The sequence below is a fragment of the Synchiropus splendidus genome, chromosome 13, assembly GCF_027744825.2.
Source record: "Synchiropus splendidus isolate RoL2022-P1 chromosome 13, RoL_Sspl_1.0, whole genome shotgun sequence".
Classification (NCBI taxonomy): Eukaryota; Metazoa; Chordata; class Actinopteri; order Syngnathiformes; family Callionymidae; genus Synchiropus; species Synchiropus splendidus.
The window spans coordinates 16333647-16356111 of record NC_071346.1 but is presented as its reverse complement, the minus strand read 5'-3'; the positions used below and the strand labels follow the sequence as shown (position 1 = coordinate 16356111).

At 42.0% G+C, this 22465-nt stretch overlaps 1 protein-coding gene across 3 annotated transcripts in view; it reads left to right on the top strand.

Annotated features, from left to right (window-relative positions):
- Positions 1 to 22465, top strand: part of col15a1b (collagen, type XV, alpha 1b) — a 36944-nt gene that overhangs the window by 1625 nt on the left and 12854 nt on the right. Inside the window, exons 1-14 of one of the 3 annotated variants that reach the window (XM_053882946.1) lie at positions 11011 to 11432; positions 14315 to 14496; positions 15965 to 16174; positions 16242 to 16394; positions 17260 to 17334; positions 18371 to 18472; positions 19639 to 19708; positions 19875 to 19915; positions 19985 to 20137; positions 20193 to 20219; positions 20296 to 20358; positions 21949 to 22026; positions 22106 to 22168; positions 22243 to 22392. In XM_053882946.1, coding sequence (XP_053738921.1) covers positions 11069 to 11432; positions 14315 to 14496; positions 15965 to 16174; positions 16242 to 16394; positions 17260 to 17334; positions 18371 to 18472; positions 19639 to 19708; positions 19875 to 19915; positions 19985 to 20137; positions 20193 to 20219; positions 20296 to 20358; positions 21949 to 22026; positions 22106 to 22168; positions 22243 to 22392 — 1731 coding nt within the window. In that variant the 5' untranslated portion in view covers positions 11011 to 11068. Of the gene's footprint in view, positions 1 to 11010; positions 11433 to 14314; positions 14497 to 15964; positions 16175 to 16241; positions 16395 to 17259; positions 17335 to 18370; positions 18473 to 19638; positions 19709 to 19874; positions 19916 to 19984; positions 20138 to 20192; positions 20220 to 20295; positions 20359 to 21948; positions 22027 to 22105; positions 22169 to 22242; positions 22393 to 22465 lie in introns of those variants that run through there. The other 2 variants (XM_053882947.1, XM_053882948.1) reach the window with 2 other exon arrangements.

Genomic DNA, 22465 nt, shown 5'->3' with positions numbered 1-22465 from the left:
CGCGTGTCTGTCCCTGAATGTTTACATTTTCACACCTCCATTACGGAGATGTTCTTCCTTTGTTGCTTTGTTTGTCAGGAGGACCAGACAGCTTCCTCTCCTCTAATCTCCCCAGACCTCCAATACACTCACTTCAATGCCCCTGTGTGTGTGTGAGCCAGTGTTTCAAAGTGTGAGCTGTAAATTGGCTGAAAAAGTCAAACGTTGGAGCGAGGCGAGAGTTTAGGCTTTGTGATGAACGCTTGTTTACACATTGGTCATGCTTTCATGATGAATAGGTTTCGATGTTCATTGCGCCCTGATTTTTGACATTTTTGTATGATTGTTTGTTTGTTATTCATCCATTAAAATTTCAAACAAACTCTTTATTTTTTTTACTTGAGAAGCACAGCTCTCCCTTCATTTGACAAATGTAAGTCTAACTGTCCTTGAGCTGCTGATGTTTTGTGATGGTCCCTTCTTTTCTAGAAAATGGGAAGAGCCCCTCGTGGTACACTATGCATCCATGAGAAGTCTGTCACAGACACAATTCCTGAAGATAAACATGAAAAAATATGGTTTTGTAATCACCATTTTCCTGAACTTTCATGTACATGTTAGAAAACAGGGGCATTTCTGTCACACTGTATTTTCAACAACTGTAAGCCAATAATGTTTCAATGTTTGGACAAAACACAAAGTCACTATGAAATATAGACAGGGGCTTTAAAAAGATCTTAGCTTCCAAACAGACCATTTAATTGAGAATACATGGACAAAGTCAGGTGTTGTGACACTTATTTAAGTCAGTTTCATAATGGAGTACATGTAGTGGTTGTAGTGCATGAAGCCACCTCAGTAAACACCGTCCCAACTGCTATAGCACAGCAATCAGGATGGAGAAACTGAGCTGTGATACTTGCAGTGCGCTGGAAGGGCAGGCTCGACCTTTTCAGGTGTGAGCGTGTGAGAGTGGTCGTCTGTCTTATTGTCCTCCTCTCTGCACGGCCGACCGCTCCAGGGGATCCGCAGCCTTTTGCCCCATGTAGCCGGGATAGGGTTCAGAAGCAAATTTTTAAGTTTAATGGACTGTTGTCTGTGTATCTCCTGGCGTGAGTCATTGCTGAGCTGCTGACCGAAACACAAAACTAGCCAGATGATGGGTTTTTTCCCCATTTTTTTTTTTTTACAAGAGTCTTGAATGGTAACATTTACAGGAAACTATAGAGAAAACAAACTCTGGTCACAACACTTTTTCCCATTGTACTAAGTCCAATACTTTTGCATGTTAGTGCATGTCATTTTGAGATTGGTCCTCATTTGTCAGGTGGCACACTGGCTCAGTTGCTGATGACGTGGAGAGATCATGGATTAGCGTGGAGCAACATCTGGCACTTGTCATATGATGGTGTTCGCGAATTTCACACAAAATTTTCACCACACTTTATTAAACAACGCACACAAATCCACACTCACCACAGACACTCACTGAAGGCATCAACAAATGAGCACAGATGGAATTATGTAGGGAACAAAAAAACTAAACTTAGATTCTTCAAATCTTTTGTCTTCTCTTTGATGAGTGCTTTGCCCACTCTTGATCCTACTATACTGATACTTTGAGTCATCTAACATACAACCCTGCTCCATATATTTGTCTTAAGCAAAATAATGGAAACACCTTAAAGCTTTTTTTAGCTTTAAGGTGCTTCCATTATTTTGTCCAACCCCTGTATATTAATTCTGCAGTAATGCTCAGAAGATCTTGTTGGAAAGTTGGTTCAATCTATGACATCTGAGAGGTAGCAAAATGGCTGCCATAAAGGTGCTATTCGACACCAAGACCTCTTCCCTCCTGAATACACTAACCAAAGAATAATGAACTTTTGTTTCAAGTCACTTTGAATCTCAATAGTTGCTCAACCTCTGTACTCAAGTTATGTAGTGGCAGTGAGTTGAAGCAAATAGCTTCAACCTACCTACTACAGGAGCGGAAATGAAGTAACATGCCAACATATTTGTGTAACACATTTGTTCATTAACAGTGATTTGTTAGACAATTTGGGAAAACATCTCTCCAGTCCTAATAAGAGCAAGTGCAGTGTTTTCATCATCGTCTACTTTCCTGTTCCTCCGCGTTGCCATCTTAAAAAAAACATTTGGAAAACAAGTCTTGTTTTCAAAGTGGCGCAGCAGTTTCAACCAGACTTCCTTCATTGTCAGCCTGATCATTAGTGTCATGTAGAGTGGCCGGTCAGGTCCTTCAACCCTCCAAGACTCTGTCCCCAACTTCACTTCCCATTGCTGCTGGTTGACTGGCTCTGAATGGACTCCATGTTTTGGCAAAATAATTGATTGTGAGCTGAGCACAGTTGGAGTCTGCTCTGTTTCTTTTTACAATAAAGCTGTCTGACCAATGGTTATATTCATATCTGGATATGTCTACCTGAAGTTCTCGAGTCGCTGCTTTTATTCTGACGTTGTTGTTGTTAGACAATAGCTCCACTCTCTTTCCACTTGTTCTCCCCTCTTTTCCTCAACAGAACCCTATATTTTTATGAATTGTGGTTATTGAAAATAGTCTGAAAAAGGTCCAACCCACATTACCTCAGGACTCCGCAGAGTATTTGCAGCCGGCGCTCGTTCAGCTTTGATTGAAACGGTCAGCACAATGGAGCAACTGTGGAAGCTACCGGTGTTAAGCTCCACTCTATGCTCTCGAATGGGAAAAATAGCAGTCATTGGAAAATGGGAAGTGAGAATTGCTTTGGACCCGTCTGCTGCATTTTCCATGATGGGCCTTTCATTCAGGTGCCATCATGTTTCCTATTCATTCCCACCGCTGCTGCATGGAGTGAACACAAAACTGCTGTTGTGTTAAAATATTAAAAATCTACAAATGAGCCTTTCTACATTCATACCAAAATCTCTAGAGTGCATATAACTAAACAGATATTCCAGAGTGTTCCAAGCCAAACCATTCATTTCCAACCCCACTGTGATTTTTATTTATTTTTTTACCTGAACTTGTTTCCCCAACATACTGTTAAATACAATAGCAGCTCATTGCCATAGGATTTAACAGTAAAAGTAGCACAGCAGGTGGCAGTAGTGTCACAGTGCCAAGAGTGTGCGCAGTGGTCAAGCAATGCAACCTTGTGGTAGTTGCTTAGAAGTATTCTTCAGGGGATCACAGTAACATAGCTATTCAGTGTAGTTGCTTTAGATCTCATTTTCTGGTGTCTGAAGCTGCCCACACACACACACGATGATAATAATAAGCAAAACAGGGGGTTTGGCAGCAATTGACATGAAGGCAAAATCCCACTGCGATCTGCAGCCGTCCACACCTGGTAGGTTCCTTCCTGTGTCGCAGCAGCGTCTTAAGTTCCACGAGTTGCAGATGTGTTCCAATCATTTAGTTGTTGCAATGTTTCTCGCAGGATTCTTCATCGGATGCACTTTTACGATGCAAGTTGAGATGGTTCCACTTTGTTTTATCGCGATAACCCACTAGATTTCTAACTTGGGAGGAGGTGATTCTTGACCTGTGGTTAGGCAGAGCCTTTCTGTGTGGTGTCGTCTTTTTGTCTTAATGTGTGGGGTCCCTCACTGATTAAAAAAAAAAAAAATCGCTTGAGATTTTGAAAATCCTTATGAGTCTTGGCTCAGGACTGCCACCTGCCTGAGCTGATGCTGCATCACTGCAATGTTGGCTCTGCTTCACCAGGGCTGGTCACCTGGTCACCAGCTGTAAAGTGGGAATAATTGGAAGTCTTTGGGGCATTCATAAATGGTAAGGAATCTACAGAACACCTCCAAAAAGAAGTCCTTGCAGATAGGTTTAGGTGGAGGAGGCTGGGTTGTCATGTCAACACCTGGTGTTCAAATGTTTTTGAGGGAGGTTTCTATTCTTTGTTTGTGTTTTTTGTTTGTTTTTTGATCTCATGATGACACACATGACAACATGCACAAACAACAGTGTGCATAGACATGCTACACTTAAACAGGTCAGTGTGCTCACAGACACTGTCACACAGATGAGCAGAGCTGCACATGTTCATTGCAGACATCAAGCCCCCTCTCACACGTACTAATAATACTATGACTCCAAAACTGAAATCAGAATGACAGACACACAGACTAAACACACTCACTCACCATCTTCACCGTGGCACGCACATGAATCTGTGGAGCAATAGTTCCACATGAACAGGAAGCTCTTCTTATTTGGTTTCACGGTCATGACACAGGAAGATGAAAGCAACTTGTTTCAGTATTTACAATCCTGTTGAGATTTAATTGGGAGCAGGTTGGTGGTGTTTTTGTCTCACACACAACCCATCCGTGCCTTCGCATGCTTGCTGGTTGGCTAGGTGACGTCCCTCACTTAGGACGACAGTTGGATGGAAACCATCCCCCGTCTAACATGCCCAGGAGGAGTGACCTCTACATTCTGCCAAATAATGATTGTTGACTGACTGCAGGAGCCAAATCATTTTATAAAACCAGACTTCTGTGGTGAAGAACGTTGATGTAATCCAGATTTCTCCCTCAAAAAGGGGCTTTGCTTCTTCACTGATCAGCTGATTTTATGGTAACCTAGTTAACAGCAGCCCCTTCACCTCAACACATTCGCAATACTCATAGTGGTGCCCAAATTTGGTTTGTCAAATTTGAAGTTGTGTTTCTGAAGCTAGCTAACCCAACACCAAACCTGAGCCAAAGAAATTGGATTCTGATCCGTCCAGCCAGATCAGCTGTGTCGATGTATTGTTAACACAGTGTTTCATGTTGCCATGTTACGGTAATTCAGTGGTTCTGAAGTCACTCATAAGCATCATTCAGAGTAGGAAAAACAAGATCCCCTTACTGTGAGAACCTGACATATGTGTAACAAGCCATCTTGATAATTGAAATGCAAAAATGATGTATCATTTTAGTACGCACAAAGTCGCAAAATAGTTCTATTTAACAATTTATATTAAAATGCCGTTAATACCTAAGGCTTTTTCTATAGCTGTTTACAAAACATAGTGACCAGATGGCACAAATTATTTGTAGGAGGACAAGAGGCAAGGACATTTATATTTATGTATATTCATTTCTAACAAATATATCTACATATATATCTATAAAACCTCTAAAAAGTCTTTGCTATCTAAGAGCGTCTGCTGCAGAGTCTGTAGCTTTGTGGCTCGAGTGCACTAACACTAAAACAAATCTGTTTTAGCCCCTGTTTACACAGATGCAGCAATTATTAGATGTTATGTTTTCAAAAATTATTCCGTGCATACTTAACCTTTCACAGAAAACATTGCGATCACAGCGACCCATTTATGTCCACTGCCAGGACATTCCAAAACTGTAGATGGCAGTGTAACCAAAAGCTGGAACCCACGCTAGCCAATCGGAATCCCTAAAATAGCAACAACAGCAATGCATCACTTTCTCTTTGTTGGTTACAGAAACATGTCTCTGCCCCACCTTAAAATAAAGCAGCATCTGTATTTGCAAATGCAAACATGCAAACGCATCAGTTGGGTGCAGACAGGGAGATATTTCTTTGTTTTTAAAAGTACCCAGCTATGTGTAAACAGGGCTTTCGTCTCAAGGTGGACAGTAGTATCTTAGGATTTCCTCTCTAATCCAATGCAGACAGTTTTTCACTCCTGCAATTGTGGTCACATGGTTTCCTTGTATCGTTGCTCTTTATATTGCATGGGTCCTTGGGCAGCTAGAGCTGGCGCTCTGACATCATAACAGGAGGTTTACCAGATGCAAGGCACCTTGTTCAGCCCCATGGAAAGGTTCAGGTGGTGTGGAAAATCCCAGCGAACAGGCTGGCACAATTCTTCAGTCTGGGCCCAAGAAGTTGCTGATGGTCCATTTTGGACAGTTCTAGTTTCACCTAGACCTGTGTCATGGAAGGAGTAGGAATCATACGGTTTTGTTCACCTTATAAAGTGACTAAGTATTCATCCTCTAACTACTCTCCCAGAATGCTGGCACCACACGGTCCCCATGTGGCACACCAGCTGTGGGCAGTCAAATAATTACTAGTGTTTCTGATCTGAATACGTGTAAAAAAAAAAAAAAAAAAAAAAAACCTCACCTCACTTCACCTCACTTTGTTATTAGAGTAAACCATTTTTAATTGAATTTAATGAATTCCTCTAGTGATGAGGCTTCATGAAACAGTGTGTCCTTATTTTGAGAACCCCCTAGATGGCACTCTGTGCTCTAACATATTTGGATTTGAGCAACCAGTTTGCTGAAAACTCAGATTATTTTTAAACCAACAGCACCATCTGGTGGGCTCTGATAATGTGGACACTGTTTCATGAAGCCTCATACTTGTATCCATTATTCTATTATTAAATACATAAAAATGTATTACTACATTTTGACAACTACAAATGAAAATCAGAACACAGAATCCATTTCTCCAAGCATGTATCTCCCCTCCATACCTTGAAATGTGGCATGTCCCAGTCCGCTGAAGAGACAACAATTTGTTTAGCTGAGCTATTGAACATGAATTGTAAAGGAAGCATCCAAGAAAAGGCAGGCGATGGGTCCAATGTTGCCGCAGCAGCAGAGGGAGGAGGACCAGGTACTGAAGGGAGGATTACGGCTGTTTAACTAACCTGGTATTGAGAGAAATTGATGCCTATTTTCAGGCTCATTTTAGATTGTGGATCGGTTGTTAAAAGGGACAATGAATGGCCTTATTGTTTAGTGTGTATAAGCTCACCGGAGAATATTTGTAGCACTGTTCGATATACATTAGCTTCATCTGAATTGACGGTTGGAGACAGATATTGACCGGTGAATGAATACCTTAACTTTTCTTGTATAAGAACAGAAAAGATCACAAAATAGATGCAGGTGAGAAAGGGTTGAGCAATCTTTTGGCATGTAACAGTCCAGCCTGACCTCACACCTCAATGTAATGGTAGCAGAGAAAGAGTCATGTACCTACTCACAGCTCCGTAATGGAGTGAAATCCCCTCGCTCTAAAAGGAACATGCAAAAAACTAAACTTGATTTATTCCTGTTCATTCTGTCACTTTCAAGAAAGTCCCTCTTCAGGCCGTAATTTGAAGTTTCTTTTGGAAGACTCTGTCCACATCTGTTTACTAAACATCTCTACGAGCTTTGGGCCAGTTAACCGTCCTTAATGGTTTTCCTTCTGATCCTATCATGACCCTTAAGAAGGCCAAACATTCTCAGGAACTTCCTGCTTTACATGATGAAACTACGGGGCTGCATGTGCTAGCATCTGAATGTATTACAGCATGTCCTGACTGAACATGGTCTTAAAATATGACATAAAAACACATCATGTAGGGGGGAGGGAAGCTAGAGAGGGAGGAAGTACGAGAGAAAAACAGCTTCACAACACTGACTTCTTTGACTGTGTGAGCGTGTGTGAGGTGTGTGTTTGGGAGGATTCGGGGGGACGGGGGGCATTTCAAGTTAAGTTCTAGTCGATGGGACACTTGTGAACGTTATAAATGAACAAGGTCATGTTAGTTTGAGAGCGGATGCAGGTAGACACAAATGTAGGCCACACACCAGCAGGCCAGTGTCTTGTATAATGAACATTAAATTAAGAGAAATGAAGCCACATTTGTCCATAATAATGCAGGAGATGAAATGCCGGTGGATATCTATGGTGGACAAGGGATCAAATTCTACTTACTTAAACTTTTTTTTCAGGCTTTTCCCCCCCGGTCCTCTACTGCTCTCTAATGGTGAGAAGAGAGAGAGAGCTGTGGCCTGGCGCTACTCGTTGTAGAGCGCTAGATGGCGCCAAAGGTGACAGAGCGAAGAGACAATTCGAGTTTTAGTATCAGAATCAGAATAGAATTTATTGCCATGGCCAGTGGGGGTTCACCAACTAGGAAAGTGCTCCGAAATAAAGTGCTGTTAATAAAATAAAATAAAATAAAATAGAATAACAAAGGCTGATCACAAATGTAACAGTCTGACGGCTGAGGGGAAGAAGCTGTGACGGGAGGTTCTGGTCTGGATGGACCGCATCCTCCTGCCAGAGGGAAGAGGAACAAACAGTCCATGACCAGGGTGAGAAGGGTCGGCTCTGATCCGACCTGCACGTCTCTGGGTCCTGGAGACATACAGGTCATGAAGAGGTGGCATTATTTACTTATTTTAAATAAGCGAATACTTGGCGTTTGCTCTCACATCTGTACATTAATAGAGGAAAGAAAACTTGAGAAAAATGACGTCTTTGTTGTGATTGCCAGTAAGTATTTCTCCTGAAACAATTCACTATACAATACCATGACCACCATTCTAACTGTTCGTTCTACTCAGTAATGTAAGTCTTTCCTGCCCTGGTGTAAAATGTCTGTCCATTCTTCAGTACATTTCCAGTTACACTCAATCACTGAGGTGAAGATGAAACTCAGTCTGGCACATGAAGCCATGTGTGTGGGTCTTGTGACTTGCAGCTCGCTCTCCTGCACTATCTTGCACTATCTATCCTTTATTTCTGGGAATAAATTCATAGCTCCCCGTGCGATTGGTAATGACAGTAAACCAATTAGAGTTTATTGTTGGGGCGGTTGCTAGGTAGAGTGGGATGTGAGAGAGAGGTGAAGGGTGAAAGGGTAACTCTTCCAGGAATCCAGAGGCCCTAAACGGGGTTATCATGAGAATGAGGGGCCAAAAACACTCTGAACAATGTGGTTTAATAGACCAGCACATGAAAGTTATTGTTGCTAATGAACCTTGGAATCATCCACTTCTGTTTAGGCTGTCAATTCTCACCAGCGATGCAGCTGTGAGGGACCAGTGAGTTGTGAGTTACCAGCAGTAGTAATCGCTGAAGAGAGTGGGCCGAGCCAGATGCTCTTGTATGTCAACAACTTGAACGTCAATTGGCTGAATCCAGCTGAAGATGTTTATACAGACGCCAGGTTCAACATGGATGGATTGTCCACACTCCCTCGCTCCTCTTGTCCGTCCTCTCCTCGCCCCCTCAGCTCTGACATGGTTTATCAACCAAAGCCTCACAGACAGTTTCCTCAACCCTCTCTAAACTCTTCAGGGTAAACCTATCATCTGCTTCATTAGATAGAACCCCAGTACTTTTTTTCCTGCCTTAATTGCATGTCTCAGGACTGACACAAAAAGCTGTGCCCACGTCACTTGTGTCTTCCACCCTACTTAGTTATTGTTGAGTTTCTTGCCAGTTCACATCTTAAAATATATACATCCATACAGCTTGAGTTAACCAGCGCTGGGTCCTGTTCAGGGTTGCAGAGAGTGCTGTATCATATACCAGCAGTCATTGGGTGAGAGGCAGGAATACACCCTGGACAGGTCACTAGTCCATTGCAGGGCACAAACACACACACACACCTAGGGCCAATTTTAGAGTATCCTACTAACCTAGTCAGCAAGTCTTTGGGCTGTGGGAGGAAACCAGAGTCCCGGAGAAAACCCACTTGCACACATGAAGAGCATGCAAACCCCATGAAATTGAACCTGCAACTGCCACCGTGTTGTCCATCTTAAAATAGCTAAAGAATAATGTCCTGTCATGCCAAACACTGAAGAACCAAATGCTACATATAGAATAGCATAAATTAGAATGGATGCTATACTGTACTGTACACAATATTATACTGCATGATATACTGTATCTATCACTGATCTCATCACTGATTCAGATTCTGAGGGTTACTTTTAAATTGAGGAACATTTCAGGAGCTGAGATCCAGCTGCAGCCTCATCATATTGCAGCTCTCATTCATCCTCGCTGAATGTTTTCTGCCCCTCATCTACCATTGATATGAGTAAAAGACAAACAAATCCAGTGCCCTTCTGTTACTGCTCTTTGTACAATGAATATTACTACTACTATCACTTTTATTTCTATCTGACCACTGTCATTATTTCTGCAACTACGAACACTACTACGACTGCCACTAACCACCCCGACCATCACCACTACATCTGCTCGTACTACTTCTCCTCTTACTACTACAACCAACACATAAAAGAGCTGTCAATCAAAACGTACAAATATTTGAAGCTGACCTGCTGTCGTCTTGTAGAACCTGTGTGAACCCACACTGCTGACCTGTGGACCTTCAGAGGCGTGAGGAGGACATGAGAGAATTACGGGAAAATATCAGCATGTCATCGTTGGCTTGACTGATTTTAGATATAATTTTTAACTGAAGGAAACTGGACTGGCTGTTCAGAGAAGACACCAAGGCTGCAGCAGTGAAGCTGGGCAAGTGTCGTTTTGGCTTAGCAGTTTGACCTTCAGGGTATCACCAAGTTTTCTTTGGCACATCAAACAAGCCAAGTGCAGACACAGCCATAACACTAGCGTGTAATGAACAAACCCCTTCACTCTGGGATCTGTTCATTCTGTGTTCCATCCATCCTTTTGGACCGGCTTAGTGCCACAGAACAGTCGAGTCTTTGTGAGTGCGGGGCCTCAGTGCCCTCAATGAGCTGCAGCCCACACGTTTTAATTGCTCACTCTTCAGTTTGATTGCTCCTTCACTTGCCATGTAAATATTGTGGACTACTTCTCCATGGGTTGAACGATCTATCTATCTATCTATCTATCTATCTATCTATCTATCTATCTATCTATCTATCTATCTATATATATATATATATATATATATATATAGTATCATTTAGAATCAATGTGTATAGATATTTATATATATAAATTTATATTGGATTATATTAGATTACATTATGGCAAACTGTATTATAGAGTAATTACATACTGTATATGATTCCTTTATTGATACCTTCTACGCTATAGTCGTTGCTAACTGGTGAGCTGGTCATGTTTTAAGTTAAGCTAAGTGAGGAAAGCATATGACCATTCTTAAGCAAGCATTCAATAGATTGAGGGATTGTAATCTGGTGGTGGGAGCGGAAAGACCCGCCAAGAGGGGTGGGGGAGATGGAGGTGGTAGGAGGAGTAATATAGGGAGTCACACACAGCAGGACAGACTGACCGGGAGAGAAAGGACATCAATAAGAAGCGCCCATCCAGTCCCCATTCAAAATCTGGAGGGAGAGAATGGGAAGGCTTCACTTGTCTCTGGCTGCTGTCCTGCTCCTGGCCTCCTCTGTGGAGGCACAGTGGTGGAACGTCATTTGGGCGAGCCCAAAGAGCATCCCCAGCTCTCCCCAACCATCTGCCATCACCACCACGGAGCCTTCTGCCACCCCAGGCTTGGCAGGCTGGTTAGGATGGAATCAGCAGGCTACTGATGCAGCTCTGAATATCAGCACTCACCCAGAGACCCCGACTCCCATCTCGGTTTTGTCTAACTTGGACATCAGCACTGCTGGAGCTGGGACTCCGTCCACAGAGGACAACTCTGCTGGAACCAGCAGCACGACCAGACCCACTTCAAGACCTTTAAAACACTGGAAAAGTGGTGAGTGCTGCTGAGGAGAGGGGAGGCTGTGAGCAGTCTGTCACTTGTTTCAATTCACTGGATTGATCAAGTTGTTGGTGGTTTTTTGTTTGTTTCTTTTCTCTTGCTACATCAGTGTGAAGCAGTTTAGTTAGTTAGTTAAGAATATATATTTATATATTTAAATGTATGTTGTATTACATTATGGCGAACTGTATTACAGAGTAATTTGGATGCTATGACTCAATAGTATAGTTAAGTCAGCAGTGTTTTAAAGCACAACACAACAAACAAATACTTCATATTGATGTAGAGATCATATACCACCATTTTATAGTTCTGCTGAAGGGAAGTTTAACAGCCACAGTCAAACTATTACAAAACTTCCCCACTGTATTTGCACACATGTACTGCAGCTTGAATGCATTGCGGAGGTTTAAACCTGCAGATAGTGCGGTATGTACATTATTTTTATTTGCTTCCTGTACCTTGTTTTGAGAGTTTGCTTCAAAAACAATTCCTTGAACGGCACTGCGATGGTATGTGCCACAGTGGTACCTCCATGTACCCTGCACAACATCTGATCCCAAATCTCAGGAGAGCAGCCAGGAGCTTTACTGGGTCGAGACGGGTTTAAAGGGTTGCGTTCCACAATTTTTGTGTGGGGGGGTGGAAGGCGGCCCGTAATATCTTTTTTTAAGTCTCCAAAAGCTGATCATGAGAAAGATTAGTCCCCGCAGGGGGAGTGAGAGTCACTGCTAATCAGCTAGATCACCGTTTGACCTCATTATTTCAATTTAGTATTTATAGTCACTGTGTTTGGTTTTGTCCTTTTCTTTGAATTCATATCATTCCAACATGAAGATATTGTTAATCTTGTGAAATAATTAGTCAGGAAAGATTGCTTACTTACATTCCATAATTTACTCAGCGCCATATTTTGGTAACACTTCAGCAACACATATTAGCTATTCATAAAAAATGGCTTGCTCATGATTCCTATTATAACAATCTCAATAGCAGTAGCAATGGTCGCTGAACCTTCGACGACCATTCCAGGGTGGAATGTAGTAAGATGCTCATTGGTTCTTTATAACTCTTATTCACTGGCTAGTACGCTGCAACTACACATATGGAAGTTTTCCGCCTTTTACCAAACATATAACATTTACAAGCTCTGATGTGCAGTGAAATCACATTCTTCACGACCACTTTCCACAACTATTCAAAAGATTTCAATTCTGCCCTTCCAATATTTTTTTTCATTCATTCCCTTCAGGGGTGGCCACAGCAGATCATCTTCCTCCATCTCATCCTGCCCTCTGCTTCCTCTTCTCTCAAACCTACAGACCTCATGTCCTCCTTCACCACCTCCATAAATCTCCTCTTTGGCCTTCCTCTCCACCTTCTGCCTGGCAGTTCCAACCTCAACATCTTCCAACCAATACCCACCATCGCTATCTCTCCTCTGTACATGTCCAAACCATCTCCATCTAGCCTCTCTGACTTTGTCTCCTAAACACCTGACATGTGCTGTCCCTCTGATCTACTGCTTCCTGATCCTATCCATCCTGCTCACTCCCAGAGAGAACCTCAGCATCTTCATCTCTGCTACCTGCAGCTCTGCCTCCTCTCTTTTCCTCAGTGCCACTGTTTCCAAACCATACAACATTGCTGGCCTGACCACACTTTTGGACACCTTCCCTTTCATCCTTGCCGACACCCTTTTGTCACACATCACACCTGACACTTTTCTCCAATTATTCCATCCTGCCTGCACCTGCTTCTTCGCCTCTTCCTCACCCTCTCCATTGCCCTCGGCAGTTGAGCCTAAGTACTTAAAATCCTGTACCTTCTTTATCTCTGCATCAATTTTTTTCATTCATTAAAAAAAACACATTAGCAGTGGTCAGTGGCTGCATGATGAGCATACAAAAGTAAAATGCTACAGATGAACCAGAGAGAACTTTTTCACCAAATACTACTACTTAAGACAGGATTCTACTCTTCATTCCAGTAAGGAAATTATAGACAGGACCAAAGTTTGAAGCAAATCTATTGTCACTGACATGTTGCTTTGTTGAACAAAGTACAAGTGGAGTGCCAAACATTTTCACTGAGGCCACTTCAGAAAAAAAAGTGGGTTGCCTTCAGTCAAGTTCCAAACTGGAGCTGGCTCCGTCCTTTCGCTCTGGAGCTCTCCATCTCTGGGCCGGCTAATTTGGATCGTGAGAACTCTCCAGGAATTAACCTCCGTCTGCATCAGGACCATGGCCACACTCCAAGTTGTCACTAAGAATATCTTTCACCGGGCGGCGAGTATTAAGCCAAAATCAAGTGACTTCAAGTGACTTGACCTTAAACCATCAAAGTTTCGATGATGATGACTGTCTGGTTGGACCACTGCACATCTGGGCTGGAGGTGGGTGTCTGCGTCTGCCCTCAGCACCACCAGTGAGTGAGACTGTGAGTCCAGCTTTTATGGGCAGTGTTGTGGACGTGTGACACACAGCAGCTACGCAGACAAACCCTGCAATCAGGTATGTTTCCACATGGTCAGTCTGAGGAGTAGGAGACCCCCCACATGTTCAGTCTGTCTGCTGAGGTCTGGGGCGCGTGAATGATGACACACACACACACACGCTAATTGCTCCAATTTCTGTGTGGGTGTGTGTCATTATTTTGAGGGGATTATGTTCATTCCACGCTGGGCACTGAGGCGTGGATAAGAGAGAGGATCAGGTCAGGCCCAATTACAGACATGTATGTCAGGATGTTCGACGCTGCTCTGTCAGTCTAATGTGGGCTGACAGCTGGAACTTATATTATCAGGAGTATTAACTTGGTTGAACCTCATTACATTTGTTTTAAAAGACACCCTATGTTTTTGTTTTCTTTTCTAGACTCGCGGGGTCACCTGGACTTGACAGAGTTGATTGGCGTGCCCCTCCCTCCCTCTGTGTCCTTCACCCCTGGGTATGAGGGGTTTCCAGCCTACAACTTCGGACCTGACGCCAACATCGGCAGACTCACCAAGGTCTTCTTGGCTGAGGCCTTCTACAAGGACTTTGCCATCATTGTCACGGTAACATGAGACTCCTGTGATACACACAGTATAAATGGCATTGAGCAGAAGCAAGCAATTTTGACCTCATGTGTGGAAGGTATTGGACCAACAGTAGTGACTGAAACTAACTGCATATGTTAATTCTAGTAGTGGATTGCAGACTTTAGCGCACATGGTGTATTCAAAAATCCTAACCAGCTCTATTAAACAAAACATTTCATGCCTGTGGTTGGCTAAGCTGTTGTGCTGTACTTTCCTGTTACCTGAACTGAGCATGGATCTGCTTTCTCCAAAATATGATACTTTGTTCCTTTAAAAAAAATGACATGCTTTCACCATACTATATGGATTTATGTAGGTAATATGAGGTGTGGTCCAGTGCCACAGCACCCCCTATTGACCGGCCGCCAGTGCAGCAGACAGCGAGCACCTCAGGAGACTGTTAAAAATAAAATTAGACTGGGGAAAGAATGTGTGGGTTCAAAAAGCGATTTAGCATAAAATCAACTTGATAACATAATACAATTAAATAAATATAACACTGTCTGATCCACTGATACAGGCCATAATAACTAAAGGAAACTAACTTTTATTTTTCATCTAACCATGGGAACAATTAATAGACGACCAGATTAGTTAAAACGAAAATGCCAGTATGGAGACTTCATGTTTCAGAGTTATATCATATTTGACAGAAGTTATTTATTTTCTTTGGGACCCCAAAAAGGGAGAGTGTCATAGTAAACTTTTCTAGAAGTGATAAAAGCACAAAACGCAATCTCCAATGGAACAACTTTGCTTTATTATTATCAATAGTAGTAGTAGTAGTAGTAGTATACGTACATAAAACAGAAGGAACCCTGACTCTTGCCAGTCCAATGCAGGGCACACACACCATTCACAAACACACACACACACACACACAAGGGGGCAACCTAGTGAGCATGTCTTTGGGAGGAAACCGGAGTACCCTCAGAAAAAACATACATGCACAGGGAGAACATGCAAACTCCATCCAGAAAGGTCCAGAGCTGGAATGGAACCCTGAATGTTCTTGCTGAGATCTCCTGATGACATCACCAAGTTGGTCCATTTAAATGTTAAAAAGAGATGGTCCTAAAATTGATCCCTGGAGTACCCCACATCCCAGTTTATAGGTACTCACTGAGAAATGACCAATTGAATCATCCTGAATTCCTGCATCACTCCTACAGCACGCCCCACCCCCGACTCACTGACCTTGAACAGGTCCAGAACAACCCTCACATACTTCTTGTTGACGTGAAACCATACTGCTGCTCACTTATGCTGTTCCCCACATCTTCATTCACCGCTTGAGCCTAAAAATCATGTTCATTCTTAGAAAGCACCACCTAAACATTGTATTTCAACTGCAAAGATATTCTTGTTCATCTGAGTCATGTTATTGTTGTGGTTTGGAATGATATGGATCATTTGGATTTTGTTTTTTTGGTTGTTATTGCAGGTGCGCCCAAGCAGCTCCAGGGGTGGGGTCCTCTTTGCCATCACTGATGCCCACCAGAAGGTGGTGGAGCTGGGTTTGGCCCTCACCCCAGTCCGAGATGGACTCCAGAGTATCTTGCTGTACTATACAGACCGAGAGCTGGCCTCTCACAGCCACAAAGCAGCAGCCTTCAGCGTGCCAGACATGACTGACCAGTGGACACGGTTCACTGTGAGAAAACACAAACCCCGTTCACGTATCTAGAACAGAAACAATAAAGCTGTCCATGACATGTCAGGTGGTGGTGGAGCGTGAGGAGGTACGACTTTACATGGACTGCGGGGAGGCAGAGAGGACCACTTTCCATCGAAGGCCTGAGGGGCTGACCTTCTCACACAACTCTGGAATATTTGTCGCAAATGCAGGAAGCACAGGCCTGGAAAAGTTTGTGGTGAGTTCATTTGATAACCTTTCCTTGTTTCCTAACTGGTTTAATTTGTGTGTATTTTAGATTATCCGCCGATCCCTGGCTACTAACCTCACTTCCCTTCCACTATAGTAGACTGAGTCTACTTTCTATGAGTTATATTCTTCCTGCCTGTGAAGCAGAGCAAGGAACTAAACAAAACAAAATGAGAAAATACTTATAAACAAATCAGCAGCAATCATGTCTGTTTTCTTTATTATAATAATACATTTATATTTAAACATAAAATTGGTGATATGATTCATTGTAATCAAGAAGCAGATTGTTGGCTTGCTTTTTTTATATATATTTCAGAGAAACATGTTTTTGGTGGCTTTTGAGCATATGAATGATGAACACATGTTTATAATATTTGGCTCAGTCACTCATAGGTATCAGCTCAACTGATGCAAAAATGTCATGAAAAAAATGACGAAAAAAGTGCTAAAATTAAATGTTAAATGGAAATAAATGTGTGAATATATATGGGGAGAAACAGGAGCAAATGTAGAAATATAAATGGAAATACATTTCAATAATATATGTAAATAATAATAAAAAATGTGCACACTTGGTGATCCATATCACCAATTCTTAAATTGAATAACTAATAATTAATCACAATATATTCATAAATATAAATATAATTAATATATAATAATAATAAATAAAAAGTGTCTAACCCTCAATGACATATTTTTTTAAGTATGTGTTGATTTTGATTTTGGATTTGTTTGAGGCTGAGCAGTTCACATATTTTATCACCGTCGTGTGTAAAAATTATTATTACATAATTGTCATTCTGGACCATCAAAGCAGCGTATCATCGGCCTCTCCTCTCCTTCTACAGGGATCGATTCAGCAGCTGGTAATAAAGGATGACCCCAGAGCAGCAGAGGAGCAGTGCGAGGACGACGACCCCGACGTGAGCCACTATAAGAAACTTGAACTGTCTGTTCTGACTTCAGTTTAAGCGTACTGACCCCCCAAAAAAGCAACCTTCTTCTACTTCCCCGAGAAACAAGCTGGCATCGACCAGAATATTTCCTGTGTGTATCAAATACACTTCCTGATCACCTGACATGACATCTTGAATTTCATTGAGTCACCTTCCGCTTATTTACTTCAAACACAGAATAAAGAAAGAGCAGGCGATTCACATATAAAGTAATGGCAGATAGTAACAAAACTTTTTTTTTAACTGATGCTCCGCATGAGCCAAAACTTCCCTTTGTGGTGGAACTATGTCACAACATGGAAGAAGAAATCATTTTCTTTTTTGTTGATTCTTTTGCTTTTATATGTCGGTTTGTTTTGGTGTTTTTATTGTGGGTGTAACTCAAATTAAAAATTCGAGGATTATAATTAATTCATGATGACAAATCTCATTTTAATATTTGACAGGATAATGATCAAATTTAAGTTGAACATAAGCACACATGAGCTTAAACATCCAAGATAAAGCGCTCCATACATTACACTATTTTGGTCATGATATCACCTAGAATTGGTGCACTGAAAAATATTTCCTGTAAATGAAAGTTTATACACAATTAATTGATAATTATTTCTATTTTTCTATTTTGTTTCTAAACTGAAATTAATCTCCTAAATTCTCAGCCCAATTTTTTGGGGAAAAAATATAATCCCCAGTGGGATTGACATGGCAAGGTTCCCAGGAATGTCATAATGCTTTCATTACTCATGTGAATTAAACTAATCCAAAAACTCCTGTACTATCACTTTGACCTCTGATAACATTAATGTTCATTTTGAGTAAAGATTTACGTAGTTGGTGGATTGTCATACTGGTCCTTAATTTGACAAATAATGAAAAATAAAATTGATGCCAGTTAGGGGAGAAAAGCTTCAGTGAGGAAAAAGTGCTGCTATTTCTTTTGGGTTAAAATGGATATTTTGTTTTCTTTTTCATCTTGTGACAAAGGCTCTATTTTAAACAGGCTTCTGGCTTCGGGAGTGGAGACGATTCTCTGGATGACAGAGAGACTGAAGAAGAATATAAGAAGAAGTCAGAAGGGAGGAAGAAGCAGCCAGCGAAAAAGGTGAGCTACCGCTCAGGAAACCGTTTCATGAATAGGCGTGTAAGAAAATATCAACACGCTCACATACCACAACTACTTGATTTCGCAATATCGTAATCTATATTTTTGCTGAAATATGTCAAGTCTTGGTTGTGTGATATTTCCTTGACATTTTAAGTTGATATCGATATTTAATACATATATATGTAGATATGCTGCTTCATTTGTCACGCGTTTAATACTAACATTTTTTTTTTTGCTTCTTGTTTGAAGTGTTTAAATCCTCTTCAGCAAAGTTCCAAGTTGTTTTAATAGCACAAATTGCACAATTAACTAGAATATACATGAGTTTCTTCCTCGTACAATCTTGGAATTTTCTAATTGATTCAAGTCCAATATAGATGAGACCTTGCAATTTATTTTTCATTTTATGAACATTCAGGAAATTTTGTAGATTAAACCTCTTGGAAAAATAGTTCAATAATTGTTTTGATCAGTTTACCACAGTTCCGGTTTTGTAATGCCTGAAGTGAAGATAAATAGAATATAAATGCACTAAGATAAAATGAATACAATAATAAATAAACCTATTAAAAAATACAAATAACATATTGAGAGTCATCCTCCAATTATGTCTTTAATATTATTATTTTAAAATATAAAATGCAAGTAACAAGGAATTCAATTCAATTCAGGTGAAAATGCATAGTATCATCATTATACTCTGGTTCTGGTTCTACAGTTGGACCAGTGCAGCATCTTCAGTCTGTCCTGTCTGTTTCAAGGTCTTGTGTTTTTCGAAACAAAGTTAAGATCCAGTCACATTTGTGTGTTCAAAATCTCATAATAAGGGGGAAATATGTCTGATCACCAATAAATACACTGGTGCTGGCCCATTTTCTTGTTTAATTTCCATCCTGATGTTATCGTCCGAATCCAGATGCGTCACCCCAACAGGCTGTTAGTGTTTTCCCCTCTCTCATCTTTTATCCACCCACCAGCAGGAAGTCAGTCCGACTCCAAACATAACCTGTAATAACCGCTATTCAAACTTCAAAAGTGAAGTGTCCATCACTGACGGATTGAAAGCCAGTGCTGGACAGTATTGTTTACACCCAAGAGTGTTTCCTCACAGGATTAAGCATGTTAAATAACCACTGCGTCTGTTCCATCTAACTGTTGCGTAGGAGGAGGAGAGTGTTCCGGTCCAAGCTCCACCCACTGAGGCTCCCACAGGCGACAGTGACCACTACGCAGGTCATTTCTCACAACACATGGGGAACATTTACAATAACATCACATGTGTGTTTACTGTACGGAAAGGAAATGAAAGCCGGCCATCACCAGACAGATGATCTGAGAATCAGAAGCTTTAACTATTCATTTTGCTTGAGTCATTTAATCTGACTGTTGTGGTATTCAGGTCCACAAAAGACAGAAGAACCAGGGGAGAGACCTGGATCAGTAAGTGAAGCGACCCACCTCAGAGCTCCTTGTTTCTGAGTGAAGGTTATAACCATTCATGGTTTGCAGGGTCATGTCAAACTCGGGCCAAAGGGCGAACCAGGTCGCAGAGGCCCACCTGGGCCCCCAGGTCCCTCTGCACTACCGGGAGGTCAACCTGGGCCACGAGGTCCTGCAGGAACTCCTGGGCAACCAGGAACCCCGGGAAAAGACGGACCTCAGGTAAGTTTAAATCTCCACAAAATGAATGTAATGCAGCTATGGTTTTTTCTCACAGGGAAGCAAGGGTGAGAAAGGAGATACTGTAAGTACAACATTTGATTTGTGTCACTCTTATGTGCTTCTTATGCAAAAAGATGTAGATATAATCGGTCTTGCAGGGCAAGAGAGGAGCACAGGGGGTGCCAGGTTTGGCGGGAGAAGCAGGAGTCAAGGGAGAAAAGGTACAGTAGCTCAACGACTCTCAACTAATAACTCATACACCAGCAGGCAAATGTAACTAAGCTCCCCACAGGGCCAGTTACATCATCCTGTCAGCATATTTTCATATATCATCATAGATAGATACTTTATTCATCTCCAAGGAAAAATCCTCATAATTCAACATCCAAACTTCGGTATTCGAGTTGACTTTTCAGAAGTGAAATAAGCTTCTCAATATCTTCCATGGTACTGCCATAGTTTGAGCTCAGAATGTTGCACTGTTCGTGCAACATTCGTGGGGAGTGAATAGTGCAAGAGTTGCATGCAAGTCATTTTCTTGGCCTTAAATATGGATTGGACTTAAATATCTCACTAAAACCAAAACTAAATAAAAGGGTTTTTTCAATTGTACTGCTCGAGTGCTTGGATCAACTCGATGTTCCTTCTAATTCCCAAGTCGTAGTCACATATTGCTGTACCTGCCTGCTCACTCGCCATTCTTTTCCGATCCAACGTATAGTTTGGGAGCTGCGAGTGTTCTGTCAGCTCACTTTCCACAACTACTGCTAGTTTTACTTTCTATGCAGTGTATGTTAATTAAATGGGTTTATACTCAAATAATGCAGCAAAATTGATTGCAGAATTTCACAGTTATGTAATAAACTCAGTCTTTCACTGTCAACTTAATGTACAAAAAAGTGGTACCTCGGTTCTCGAGCACAATCGTTCCAGACGGCCGTTCGAGAAGCGTTTTGTTCGAAATATGAATCAATTTTTCCCATTACAATGAATGGAAAAAGAAATAATGTGTTCCAAGCCTTAAAATAGGCTTTTGTTGGAGTGAATGTAGAGTGTCTGCTGCAGGTGCGCTGTTCCTCTATGTGTGTGGCCGCTGCATGTGGGAGGGGTTGCCGAGTGAGTGACGTCTCTCCAGAAGTGAAGAGGTGCCCGGTGCGTGTCCAGCTCTGAATGTGCGCTTCTGTGCAGTTTGGCTGTGACAAAGTCATAAACCAAGTAACTTAGCTCTGTCCCAGACTCGCCTCATCCCTGTCCCAGCTCCAGCCCACAACAGGACATCAAACCCTGGAGTGTGCGCTCCAGCCTCGGAGGTGTGGAGAGCGAGCACCTCCCCTGTGACACTCTACCACGGTCCAATGCGGAGACAGGAAAGGTTTTACACCTCAATATGAAGAAAAAACAGTCAGTAAATGTAGCTAACTGGACACGTCTGCATACAGAGGCTGCGTTATACACAATAACAAAGCGCGTCGTGGGTCAGCTGGTCGGTCCGCGCACGTTATGTTTTTTTCCGGCTATTTTTGGGGGCGTTCGAGTTCTGGATTTTCATTCGAAATCCGAAGCGAAAAAATCTCTAAATTTATGTTCGAACTCGAATTCCGGGCGTTTGAAAACCGAGGTACCACTGTATAAGTCTGTGACCTTGTTGCAAGTCCGGAATCTGTCTGTGTTGAGTATCTCTATTCTCCTTTTACATGTGTGGGTTTCCATTAAAAACATGAAGCGGTTCAACGATGAATAAATGAGTACTTCCATCATGATTCCACACACATACAAATACTGTACAACTAATCATGTGACCCATCTAACAGGGAGACCCTGGAGTCGGACTGCCAGGCTCTCCAGGTCCGCCCGGGCCTCCTGGACCACCCAGATCCCGCAGTGTACATGTGAGTATATCATTTGTGTTGATACCACAAATGTTTTGTGTGACTCACAGCCTAAGACCCAAATATTTGTGGGTGCTAGTACGGCGCTGACGCTATTGGATCTGGTTTTGATGACCTGGACTCTGACATCGACCCGATCAGGGTAAACACCAAGATCAATGAGACATATTCGGTGCCGGCACAGGCGACGCTTAAGTGTGTTCATTTCAACCTCAGGGTCCTCCTGGTCCACCAGGCCCTCCAGGACCACCTGGTCCACCTGGACATAACCTGTTCTCAGGTTCTGGTGACAGTCACTCTTCTGGAAATGTCGTCCCATCTGGTGCTCCTGGTATAGATGGGCTTAAGGGGATTCCTGGGATACCAGTAAGTCAGTCTCTCTCATTTTGAAATTGAAAGATACCCCCCATAAATGTAACGTCATCAGGTGTATAGGATC